At 40.2% G+C, this 13,558-nt stretch overlaps 1 protein-coding gene across 4 annotated transcripts; it reads right to left on the bottom strand.

The window, feature by feature from the left end:
- Nucleotides 1-677: 677 nt before the first annotated feature.
- csrnp2 (cysteine-serine-rich nuclear protein 2) lies at nt 678-13,350 on the bottom strand. Of its 4 annotated transcripts, none has more exons than XM_057830707.1 (6): nt 12,314-13,350; nt 6,673-6,843; nt 6,332-6,594; nt 4,412-4,513; nt 2,508-2,804; nt 678-1,528 (listed from the first exon to the last, which is right to left on the bottom strand). In XM_057830707.1, the coding sequence occupies exons 2-6, from the start codon at nt 6,830-6,832 to the stop codon at nt 890-892; spliced, it is 1,461 nt and encodes a 486-aa protein (XP_057686690.1). In that variant the 5' UTR covers nt 6,833-6,843; nt 12,314-13,350; the 3' UTR covers nt 678-889. The 4 variants fall into 4 exon arrangements, with proteins under 4 accessions (XP_057686690.1, XP_057686689.1, XP_057686691.1 ...); XM_057830706.1 differs by having other exon boundaries at nt 12,334-13,348; XM_057830708.1 differs by lacking the exon at nt 12,314-13,350 and adding an exon at nt 11,909-12,300.
- Nucleotides 13,351-13,558: the final 208 nt, after the last annotated feature.

Below are 13,558 nucleotides of genomic sequence, written 5' to 3'. Positions count from 1 at the left end.
CAATGAACACATATGTACTCACACGTATCAAGCTGCATCACACAATGTCACATTTTTCTTTAAATGCTCTTTTCTTCATTATTACAAATCTCTTATTAGAGGAGACGGTGCAAAATTCTGTTACACAAAACTAGCATAGATAGATATAGTACTTATTATTCATGTGCAGGATATTGAAGCTTTTAGAATTTTGTAAAGCAGACCAGAGCTGCACTTTAGATTCATTTTTCTTTTCTCCTTGCAGAATACAAAGTACAACTGTCCGCCTAGCAGTTTGTGACGCAAATATAAGCATTTAAAGATCACGCAGAATCAGCGGCGTGATGGATGAAACGCAAAAACACGCGCTCTAACATAACTCCATGTGAATAAAAGTCAACCTTTTCCAACAGCACCTCATCCACATGAGATCCATCACACATAGATGTAATAATATCACAGGCATTGCAATTACTACACAAAGATTGCGTTTGTGAAAGACGAGCAAAGACGTTTTCGGTCTCGCGATCGCAACAATCGCTTGTACAGTACACGAAAGACAAGTATTTCCAGGATTATTAGGTCAGTTTACGCCGTCATTTGGCTTGACTGCAGCAAAGACACGTTTGCTGCGTTACAGATTTTAGCGATGTCGCTCATTTTTTTCTTAGATGTCTCCAAAGTTAGCAAGTAGGATCCTCCTTCATTTTTTTTTTTTTTTTTTTGCATAAGGCTGTGTTCACCGCCCCCAACACAATTCACAACGATAGTCATGTGACTGCATATACCATAACATATTACTCCTGATCTCCATGTGCTCCAGCCTACGCCATTGCAACTGATAAGGACGTGAAATGTGTTATTACTTCTTTGACGTTATTTGTGCAAAACATCTGCAGAGAAGCTCAGGCTAAACGTCAGACGGAAGCGGGTCCGTCAACGCCGCTGCGTCCATGTTTTCTTCTCGACCTTCTTTGTGGAGCTTAGATTGGTCACTTTGGAGACAGTTGCTTGAACACTCGTCACCTCCAGTGGCTTCTTGAGTTTCCTCCTCCGCCAGCTCCAGGGCGGAGCTGAGTTGGTAGTAGTGAAGAGGGGCGGAGTCTCTGAGAAGATCAGCTGGACTTTCCTCTTCTTGGTTAATGCAGAGCACAGCGGTTCCGGTTGGGAAAGGCCCCTGCAGGAGAACCTCCTCCACCTGTGGCTCCTCCGCCCTCCTCTCCTGTTCCTCGGCGCTTTGTAGGTGCAACACGGCCGTCTCGTTTTCCCTCTCAAGGATGTCGTCCTCTGCCTCCAAGACGCACGCACGCACCTCACTCTCTTCCAGGCCCGGAGACGAGGAACACGTAGAGAACGGGGACGACACGTGATCTGACTCGGTGTAAGTCTGCCCCGGCACTTGTAGCAGCACCCTCCTCTTCTCCAGGTCCAGCTTCATGATGGTGTGCAGGTAGTGCGTCCGGACACGCAGAGGGTTAAACTCGACACGGCCCGCTAAGTTGCCGCAACCATCTCTGGAGCAACCACACGGGAAGGACATTCTGTCCACCTGGAATGAAAAAAACGCATGCTTCAATCTGGATTGTCACTGTATCGGTCCAGGTTCATGTATCAATAGTTTGGTTTTATTTTTGTTATTTGCTACTTTGACCAGATTTTATCATTTATCAATTCGTTGACAAGGCAAAAAATTTCAGTGAATCTTTTTACTGGGCAAAAGAAGAGTTTGACTCATTGGCTTCCATTGACGGGCTGGCAGTGACCAAATATCTTTCGGTGCCATTGGCGGCAATAGACATCTAATCCATTTGAATTGGGATCGAATGATAGCGACCAGATACCAATTAGATTGGACATCTATTGCCTTCAATGGTAGCCAACGAGATTGAATGCAAACTTTGGCAGGAATATTTCTGAGGACAGTTAATTCATACATCAGAAAATCTTATACAGAAAATAAAGTTAAAGCTTTAAGCTCATATAATGCATATACATTACCCTCATTTCAAAATGGAAAACTGGTAATACAAAATGCCTGAATTTCAGGAGGGGAAAATAAGGCAAAAACCTTTTTATGCTTTCATTAACAGTTTTTTTTTCCAGACGTTTAGATATCAAAATATATTGCTAGAACGCAATGGAAACACTTGGAAGTTGTAAGCCGCAGGACATGACGTAGCAAGTCACATAATCACTTCTCCACACGCAACATGTTTTGAGCATTCATCTTTCTTTAGTAAATTCTAGCGGGATGGGACTTCAAGAGAGTTACGATGCTTTTTCGAAAAAGTTCCATGGAATCTGAATTTTATAATTTGCTAAAAATGTTTAAATATTGCTTTTATTTTGTGAAAAACTGTAACGGAAACACAATTACAGATACATTATATGTAGAAAATGTTCCCAGGAACACCACAAGAGAGAATGTGGGAATAATCACTGCCAGCCTTGTATCAGACGCAGAATGAATGATTCCATAAATGGCGCCAAGTACAAGCTGTCAGTAATCAAATTTGAAAAGTGCTTACCTGGCATTTGATGCCAGCCTGACTGCAGCCACAGTGTCGAGGGTCGCAGTACAGACGACAGTCGCAGCCACATTCCTCCCGAGACAAGCGGATGGCTCGAAGCTCTGCTTTCTCCCGGGCGTCGATGCGAGCGATGCCGGAAGCTCGCAGGAGAGCTCTGCGACGCTTGGTGGGTAGCGGCTGAAGGAAAAAGCAGTCATCCACCTCCACGGCGTCCACGTCGAGGTCCTCGTCCGACACATCGTCCAGAGTCAGCAGTTCTGCTTGGGCACACTCTAACGTGCCGTTCCGGGTCAGCTAAACAGGAAAGCCAGATTGAATTGGTAACTAAGTGAATAAAAGTGCAGCAAAAATAAATATGGATTTATACAAACCCTTTATCAGAGCGTTTCAACTGAAACTTAATATAAAAAGTTTCCCATTTACAGCATGACAGCTGTGGCAAATTTTTTTACACTAAAAATCTTGCCGGCCTTCCACACCAATCACAGTCGAACACGATCCTATCATCCTGTCTTTGTTGTCTTATAATCATCTTCTTTTGTCATGGGGTGAACTTTTTCCCACTAAGCTTATCACTGTGCAGTGTAGTTTTGGCAGAGTTGGAAATAGTTCTATAGTCAATGTGGTGGGTGCTGTGAAAACTCTGTGCGCCTTGTTAACACAACAACACCAAAGCTTGTAAACAGATGTTTTAAAATATGTGTGAAAACTTTACTATGTTGACAATTGCTTTCCTGCAAAGTATCAGTCATAAAGAATTTTATAATAAATTTATGACAGAAGTCGGAGTACATGTCCTGGAAGTGCTATGTGTGATCAAGCCATATTTTTGTATGGTGTCATATGTCAGGGAGGAGCTTCAAGACATATTAGTCCGTCTACTAGTAATTTTTCCACAATAATTTGTTGTGTTGTTTGCTCCAGTTTCACTTGATTTACTGAAATATGTTATCATCATATTTTAATACTATTACCATCTGCAGTTGAGGAGAAATGTGGTAGAGCTTCAAAGTACAAGCATACTACTATACAGTTTCTGGGTGTACGAAATTTGCACTGATGGACTGAATTTAATTTAAAAAACATTGAGATTCTAAAAACAACACCAACCTAAACTGTATGGATGTACGTGATGCTGTCAGTTAACTCGTTGGCTGCCATTACGGCAATAGTCATCCAATCTGTTTGAACTGGGTGGACTGGCAGTGATAATTCACTTCAATTCATTTTTGTATTGCTTCAAATCAATCAGCGAATTAATAAATGGGACAAATAAGTAAAAAATAAAAACAGAAAAAACATCAACAACTACAAAATTAAGTAGGCCTATATGAAGTTTCGGGTTGGCCTCAGTTTTCTTACATTTGGTTTTCCGTTCCGGCCAAGAATATTCATATCAGTGCATCCCTAGTGTATAATACAGTGATCCCTCGTTTTATGCGGTTAATGGGGACCAGAACCCGGCACGATAAGTCAAAAACCGTTAAGTAGCGCGCGCAACCACCCCCCCCTCAAAATGTTTTTTTAATTTTGTGTGTTCAATTCAGATTTAGTATTGGAAAGAGATACATACCGTGGGTATGAAAAATTATCTGAAACCTTTGGAATTTCTCACATTTCTTCATGAAATCACCATCAAATGTGATCTGATCTTTGTCAAAATCACACAGATGTAAAAACAGTGTCTGCTTTAACTAAAACTAGCCATTTATAGGTTTTCATATTTTAATGAGGATAGCATGCAAACAATGACAGAAGGGGGAAAATAAGTGAGTGAACCCTCTGTCTAAGGAGACTTAAAGAGCAATTGAAACCATTTTTTACCAAACATTTTAAGTCAGGTGTGTGCCCAATCACTGATGATTGGTTTAAAGCTGTCCTGCCCAGTAGAATACACACACCTGGTAATAATTGTCTTGATGAGAAGCATTGTCTGATGTGCATAATGGCTCGGTCAGAGCTGTCTGAAGACCTGCGATCAAGGATTGCTGATTTGTATAAAGCTGGGAAGGGAGAGAAAACCATATGTAAAAGTCTGGATGATCATCAATCGACAGTCAGAGAAGTTGTCTACAAATGGAGAGCGTTTGGCACTGTTGCTCCCAGGAAGTGGCCTTCCACCAAAGATGATGCCAAGAGTTCAGCGCAGAATACTAAGAGAGGTAAAAAAGAACTGCTAAAGACTTACAGATATCACTGGCACAGTCCAATACCTCTGTTCACACATCAACTATATTTAAAACTATGGCCAAGAATGGTGTTAATGGAAGGACTTCACGGAGGAAGTCACTGCTGTCTGAAAAAACAAAACAAAAAAAAACAATGTTGCTCGTTTAATGTTCGCAAAAATATATATTTTTAAAAATAATTCACAAAATATCAAATGTGATGGATCACTTACTTATTTTCCCCCTTCTGTCATTGTTTGCATACTATCCTCATTAAAATATGAAAAATGAAAATGTTTGGGTGGTTTTAGTTAAAGCACTGTTTTTTCATCTGTGTGATTTTGACAAAGTTCAGATCACATTTGATGGCAACTCTATGGAGGAACGTGAGAAATTCCAAGAGGTTCAGATACTTTTTCATACCACTGTATAAGAGATACATGTTTTTTCACTTTTTCCCCCAAAGTATATTTTTAAAAAATATATACATATATTTTAATAAATGGTTTTTAAGCACTTCAAATGTAATATTTATGATGATGTTTTAAACATGTTACTGTCCCTCCAAATTATTTTTAAACAACAGAAATGCTTGGCTTTATTAAATGCTTCATTGAGTGAGTCCACTCTAATCTGCAGAAGCAGCACACACACAGGAGTTGCCACAGAAACTGTTTAACAAGCTAAATGATGATTAACGCGGCGCTTTGAAGCTTTGGCTTCCAAACATCTGTGGCAAGATCAAACCCAAAAATCTGTCAACATCGTTAACTTTAATGAGCAGCTCCAGAGCTTGGGCTGACGAACAAAGAGCAGGGAGAGCGAGGGAGCGAGCGAGAGTGAGACTACATGATCGGCTCGGGACAGCTGATCTATATTTTATTTTTTTAATTGAAAAGAAATCACCGATGGACTGAGAGCGTGAAGTTTGAAGCGCGAAGTAGCGAGGGATCACTGTACAGTTAGTCTCCGTGTTACGAACGAGTTCCATTCCTATGCTGACGACATAACCCGAATTCCCATGTAAATCAGAATTAACCGTTTAAATACCCCTAAATTCCTCCTAAATCTCAAAACAGCTATCCAAAAAAATGTATTATATGTCGTTGTACTTGACTTCGTGGGCGCAAATGCTCTCTTCCTCGTGTTTGCAAATACGTTCTTCTTCGATTGTGCATGAGCTCTAGCTCGCGTGCGAAAGTATTTCCTGTTCTACACTTCCTGCCAAAATAAAAGCATGCATCACAAAACAAAACTCAACATTCTAATTAAATATACATTTAGCCAAAGGCAGAAAGGTCATATTGATAAATAAAGTAAAAATAAGATACTATGAGGTACAACAAGGTACTTTTTACGCACAAAAAAAAAAAAAAAAAAAAAAAAAAACGACTGGTTCATGGTACGTCGTAACCCGGGGACTACCTATATTGTATTAAATCAATCAAAGGCCCTGACCTGAATCATGGCAGACTTTGTATGTCGGGAAACATCATGTCGTTGTCCAAAAAATCTAGATCTTATCATATATCATTCAAACCTCTACTAAATATTGAGCGGGATTAGAGGACAGGTGGGCAAGTATTTCACAGAGACCGATTTCTACTGTAACCACAGAAGTGGCCCTTTTGTGGCTCACGTCAACTTATTTACCGTCAGCTTGCGTGCATTGAGCTTCTCCTGCCGCAGGTGCTGGCGTAAGGTGTGTCGGTGACTGCTCTCTTGCTCCCGAGCAAACTCGCCCAGCGTGTAATGACGGATAGACGAGTGGTTGTGGGCCATGCCCAGCGAACTGCCCCCTTGGCTGGGCACGCTGGTAAAACCCTGCCTCCGTGGGAAGTAATAAACTGTCACCGCATCGAAACGCACCCGCTTGCCTCGTGGCGACAGCTTGTGCTGTCTGAGGATAGACGTGGCTGAGGAGAAGAACATTTGGGTTGAACGTGAATGTTTCTTTTGGCATAGCATTTTCTTTTTTTGCCTTTCATTCTTACGGGTGAATTCTGTCCTGGAGGGAGGGTTGAGGCTGTCGCAGCTGTCGGCACTGTCGCTACTGGAGATGTCATCGTCAGAGTCTTTAGGTGTAGAAAAGAGAGAGCCATTGTCCACCTCTTCATATCGTCGTTTCAGGCTGAGGGACGAAACTGCCTCCATGGAAACTGCGTCTGAGGGTACAGAGCAGTACTCGTGATCACCAAGGCAAAAAAGCAAAAAAAAATCACTCAGCAGATCTATGCAGTCTGAGAACGATAACTGTAGCATGCAAAAACCGTAGCTGGGTGTCTGCAAAAGGGATGGGCCATTTGGCTATACTGTATTTCCATAATCAACCGCAGGAAAATTCATCCATTATCTGCACTCTATCAGTGTGACAAATGACTCATCTTGGGTACACCTTGGACTGGTCGCCACACACCAGTCAAACAACAGTTCACATAAATGGACAAAGAGAAATTTCTATAATTACTTCATATTTTTCCTGTAAACATGTGTAAATTATGCCCTTATTTGCTAAACTATTACGTAACATGAATTATTTGGATGCATTTAACAAAAGACATAATGTACCACACAAAGACACAGGAAAAAAGTGTGCAGAGGACGCTCTGCATAACTAAACCTCTGATGATAAAAATACCAACATGAACACCAAAGAACAAGGCCATAGATGTATCTTTTCTTTTCTACAACTTTGGTTACAAAGCTACTTCTGCCTGCAGCATCACCGTTGCAACTTGTTAGTGAAATTACATTTTAACCTCAATGAACTGCATGTACACTACAGAAACATAGTCTGCACACCTTTGAATAAATCATTTCACAACCATGATCTAAGCTTCATAGAAAAACTGTGAGAGCTGAATTTGAGTTGAATTTGTGTGTTTAGAGTGTTTTTATTAGGGATGTCCCAATCCGATCACATGATCGGAAACCATTTTTCAGAGGATCGGAATCTTGTAAAAAGGATTAGGTTTTTAATTTATTCTATATTTTGAAAAAAAAAAAAAAAAAAGATAAAAATCCTATTGTGCTGGCTGTAGTCTCAATAGTTTAGAGCTTACTGCCTGCTTGTGGTCATAATAATTCACTGCATACACAGTGTGACGCAGTTTGGAACACATGCTCATTCAGTTTTACAGTACACAGCCTGACGGTCGCATTGATGCTGTTGAGTGCTTTCTGTTACGTTTCTGCCTTGCAAACTATTTGTATTTTACATCTATACCAACCTGTTAATATGCAGTGTATGTGTTTTTATGGCAAAAAGCTATATGAATAAATTTTTTAATATTTGTATTATATATTGTATGTATAATTGTATGGAAGTTAACCTATACTTATAGCTTGTGGCTCAAGTGAAGTGTGGTGTCTACATGGTATTTGTATACCGGCGTGATTTGTACAGTTGTGTTGAATGCATGCATATTTCTTTGTTACAATTTTACCAAAGTAAACAAATTTCTTCATATAAAAACAAGAAAAGACCAATCCTTGTGTTTTATTGGAGGACATACAATGTTAGCTAGCTGTGGGCAGTGCACAAGGAAATGCACTGTATTGGGCAGGAGACATCAGGGGTCGCATTAACTGAATATTTTCCGTCGTTGACCGTTTTTTTAAAATGGTGACGGAAAAAACTGAAGTCCATCTGCCATTTTGACAGGTTGCAATTCACACCCCAGACCACAGGGTGGCGAGTGAGCATATTAATTAGCTATTGTCTCTCTTGATGCATGACGTCGTTGGCCTTACTCGGAAAAATGTCAAAGCAACTGAGTGTCCGAAGTTTATTCAAAAAGCCCCAAAATGACGATGGTGTTGATTAAAGAGGTAAAAAAAGAGGGACTGCACAAGCGGGCACGCAATTCAAGTCCATGCGCACCAGGAGGAAGGTGTGAGACTGCGTTCAGGCCACAGCAGGTGAACTGTTAATTTCATTGTTCCATATGTAGCCTACCTACTGGGGCCACAGTCAGCTGTTTTTGTCACTGCGGAGAAAAAGTTACATATTCATCTGCTTGACGTGTGATGGCACGGTGTGGATTCTCTGTTAAGCTTGTTCGGACAGAATATTAATTAAAAATGAATGAAAACTAAATACTATTGAATATGTCATTATTATCATTTTTTAAATTTAAGTGACGGGTAAAAATAGATTATGACCGGATTTTTATGACCCTGTCAGTCAAAATGACAGACAACGAAAAAGTCTAGCGCAACCTCTGAGAGACATATATATACAGTGCCTTGCAAAAGTATTCGGCCCCCTTGAACCTTGCAACCTTTCGCCACATTTCAGGCTTCAAACATAAAGATATAAAATTTTAATTTTTTGTCAAGAATCAACAACAAGTGGGACACAATCCTGAAGTGGAACAAAATTTATTGGATAATTTAAACTTTTTTAACAAATAAAAAACTGAAAAGTGGGGCGTGCAATATTATTCGGCCCCCTTGCGTTAATACTTTGTAGCGCCACCTTTTGCTCCAATTACAGCTGCAAGTCGCTTGGGGTATGTTTCTATCAGTTTTGCACATCGAGAGACTGACATTCTTGCCCATTCTTCCTTGCAAAACAGCTCGAGCTCAGTGAGGTTGGATGGAGAGTGTTTGTGAACAGCAGTTTTCAGCTCTTTCCACAGATTCTCGATTGGATTCAGGTCTGGACTTTGACTTGGCCATTCTAACACCTGGATACGTTTATTTTTGAACCATTCCATTGTAGATTTGGCTTTATGTTTTGGATCATTGTCCTGTTGGAAGATAAATCTCCGTCCCAGTCTCAGGTCTTGTGCAGATACCAACAGGTTTTCTTCCAGAATGTTCTTGTATTTGGCTGCATCCATCTTCCCGTCAATTTTAACCATCTTTCCTGTCCCTGCTGAAGAAAAGCAGGCCCAAACCATGATGCTGTCACCACCATGTTTGACAGTGGGGATGGTGTGTTCAGGGTGATGAGCTGTGTTGCTTTTACGCCAAACATATCGTTTTGCATTGTGGCCAAAAAGTTCAATTTTGGTTTCATCTGACCAGAGCACCTTCTTCCACATGTTTGGTGTGTCTCCCAGGTGGCTTGTGGCAAACTTTAAACAAGACTTTTTATGGATATCTTTGAGAAATGGCTTTCTTCTTGCCACTATTCCATAAAGGCCAGATTTGTGCAGTGTACGACTGATTGTTGTCCTATGGACAGACTCTCCCACCTCAGCTGTAGATCGCTGCAGTTCATCCAGAGTGATCATGGGCCTCTTGGCTGCATCTCTGATCAGTTTTCTCCTTGTTTGAGAAGAAAGTTTGGAGGGTCGCGATGCAGAAATCGCAGACATCAAGGAGTTGTCAAGAAATGACCTTTTGAATAATAAATATAATTAACTACCTTAATTTTATGGTTGGGTTAAAACAAAAGTGGTTGCGCACGTCCGTAAACGGGGATTTTTAGGGTAAAACGGACAAATTAAAAATAGTTCAGGGGCTTAATGCGCCATGAATCTGCTATGGCAGCATAGACATATTGTTCTATCAAACACAACAGTTGTTTTCCGCCATATACTGTATAAATATGGTGGAAAACACAAACAAGGCTGAAAAAGCAGTTTCTGGTCTTGCACCCCTCATTAAAAGAAACTGCTATATTTTAAGCCAAAAGAACTGTTGATAGAACAATATTTTCTTTTTGAAAAAAAAATGACGGATGGAACACATGCATCTGCAGGTTCCATGAGAAAAAAAAAAAAACAGGATTTAGCTAGGGTTATAGATATTAGAGCACTTATTACACATTTTCATTTTGACATTTATTTTTGCAAATTTGAAAAAAAAAAAAAAGGTTCCATTAGGACCTTATTCTTCAAATTTTGGGATTCTCAGATAAATGCTTCATGTTGCATGTCTTTAAGGGTTAAAGACGTGTGCATAGGTCTTATTTAGAATTTTGTATAAACCCAAAAAAATAACACTAGGAAATACATTTTTTGTTGCTTTGGGTCTAACAGCTGTTTGTAATTCATTTTTGAGTGCGGAATCCAAAACTGATCTCGGGTTTTTACTGTCATGTTTTTGAATCTATAGACCCCCATTTTCTTTTCATCTTCTATTTTGTGCACAAAATAGTACAACTGTAAGGGTTTGGGGGGATCTGACAGTGACTTCATACCCTACTTTGTCCTGTCTTCCTTCTTCCTGTCCTATCAGGAATAAGGTTTATGCCCTCTCCACGCGGTGTCCCCTCAGCAAATGAAGTTGTGATAAATTAACAAGGCTAATTCAGATTAACCATTCTGCATGTCGAAGCACTTGAAAAGGACAGGTTAAAAGAGGGAAAAACAGATCAATTTTGGATTATGTCGGCACCTAAAAATGTGTTTAAATCAGCTGACAGACATAAAACAACAGAAATTTGTGTTTATTGTTTTTTGTTTTTTTTTTCAAATTGTTGGACAGTATGATCCATCTATTTTCATTAGTCCAATGAAATCTGAGAATATTAACTGATAAGAGGTGTACAAATTTAGTTAAAACAACTCTAAATGATTTCTCAGTCATCAGAAAAGTGTCGATTGGTTGATTCATTGATGAACCGCCTTTTGATAAAGTCATGGTAATTGACAGAAAAAACGTTTCAAAACTACATTTTACCAAGAAACCGTGTCTCCTCGAAGATACTACGCAGACTTTTACTAAAAATTTTGGCTTTCGGTTCATGATTTTGGGAACAGCTGTTTCATAGCAATGCTGCATCTGCTGAATGGTGCTGTCATTTCTTAATGAAAACCAAATAGAGTAGTGTAAAGCGACCTACAATTGCAGCATTTTTTACCGCATTTAAACCCCCTGGAGAAGCTGTCAGGAAGTGTGCAGTAATCATTCATTTGGATTTCCGAGTGAAATGTCCTGTGTCACCCTTTCCCACCCACTCAGAAGCTCTTGAAGTTAAAACATTAGCATTGCGGCAAACGGAAGGATTATTTTTATGTGACTACATGAAGCATTTTAGTTGGTTTGTGCACGTTAAAAACTCAGCGCGTAATACCGAACAATAACCAATTAATGAAGGATGAATAGTCCATATGGGTGCTGCGAATGACTGTGCAGTTCATAGAATATTAAACAGGTTTAGCATTGTGCAACTGCGAGGTGGTCTGTAGAGATCAGTGACTGTATCAATGCAAAATTGTATTACACGTGACGACAGTAGCAGGCTCACAATGGCAAAGAAGCCTCTTTTCTTACCTGGATGAAAAACGGGGAGCTTGAATGCATGCAACTCGTACGTCCTTTCAGATCATGGATTATGTTAAACACTCGGTTAGGCTCCTTTTGGGTGCTGGGACCACCAACTCTAGCTTTTAAAGTGGTTGCCTATGCACACCACTTCTTCTGTATGTCAGGATGAAGCTACTTGGGCTCCATACTCATTGTTCAGTGGAGGGGGGGGGGGGGGGGGGGGTTGAGCCGCAGCCCTTTTGAGGATGTAGTTTAAAGGACATTTAAATGGACAGGCAGTCAAGTTTCATTTCCACGTCGCGTGACATTTTTTCTTTCTGAATCAAAAGTGTTTTCTAGTTATTAATAGGGGCTTTTAAATAGAGAAACCCGCTGACAGCTAGTCTTGGTCGTTTTTCGTCCTCTACTCACCCCCCCGCTCGCACACTCACAGGGCAGGGAACGGTCCACACGGCCGAGTTTCGTCGTTTCGCTTGGTCGAGCAGTTCCGGTTTCAATATTATCGTGGCCGACTTTGGGGCGAGAAGATGTTCTTCGAGCCGGTTTCGCCGCCCCGGCCGGCACCGGTTGCTAAAATTTAACAATGGCAGAGCAAAATTCTTCTCTGCGGCTGTATATATACTCCATGTGACGTCATATGCAGCCTTTGCGCCCAAAGAATTCTGGGATATTGTGTGTTTGCGGATTGTCTCTTTGTTTAACCGAGGTGATTTTAACCCTTCATAGGGCAAGTGACTTTTATTATTATTGTACAGAAAATAAAATAATAAAGTCGCTCCTACATGTTTGGACATCACATTTTGGGCCATCCAAATGAATGCCCTATGCAAAGTTAAATCATTATCAATCCTTACACGTTACACTTAAGTGCATAAAGTACCTAATTTTTCATTCACAGTTCTTTAATATTTTTGGGCAAAGATATAAAATCGGAAATGGAAAAATTGGGCTCTGCCAATTCACTTTGTGAGCTTGCTTAGAGAAATGCGGTAGTATAGATACCACAGTAACATGATATAACCATTAGCAGGGACAGATGTCCAAGCTGACTCACAGTACAAATGGATTGGACGTCTATTCCTGTCAATGGCATTTCAGAAATTACTGTATTCAATCAAATGTGTGAAAGGGTTCAAGGATTTTTCATTTAAGGAGGTAAGCTTAAGGGGGAACAGACTTTAACTCATTCACTGCCATTGACGGCAATCGTCATACAATCCATAGGAACTGGCTGGCAGTGCTGTCTCTGGCACCGAAACACGATTGTTTCCAAGCCGCTCCAAGTCAAATAGATTGGACGTGTATCGCCGTACCTGGCAGTCAATGTGTGTTTTATGAACACCATCAATGCCGTTCTATGAAATATTACTTTTATGGACCATTCAGGTATTGAATACTTTAAACAAAATATTTTAATGTAGCTCCCACCACTTGCTGTTTTTTTTTTTTTTTTGGGGGGGGGGGGGGGGGGTTGACTTCATATCATCAATTGCAAATATTACAAGGTACTCATTAACTGACGGGTCATTGTTTTTTGTTTTTTTTAAAAAAGTTTATTTTTGCTGGTATTTCATTGTAACAACACCATAACAATGTTGTATATGTATCAAGGTTGACAAGATGGAACAAATATCTAAACTGTGTAACTGATGATGG

This window comes from Corythoichthys intestinalis, chromosome 2 (genome assembly GCF_030265065.1).
Source record: "Corythoichthys intestinalis isolate RoL2023-P3 chromosome 2, ASM3026506v1, whole genome shotgun sequence".
NCBI lineage: Eukaryota > Metazoa > Chordata > Actinopteri > Syngnathiformes > Syngnathidae > Corythoichthys > Corythoichthys intestinalis.
Note: the sequence above shows the minus strand (reverse complement) of the source record. Positions and strands in the feature narration are given on the sequence as shown.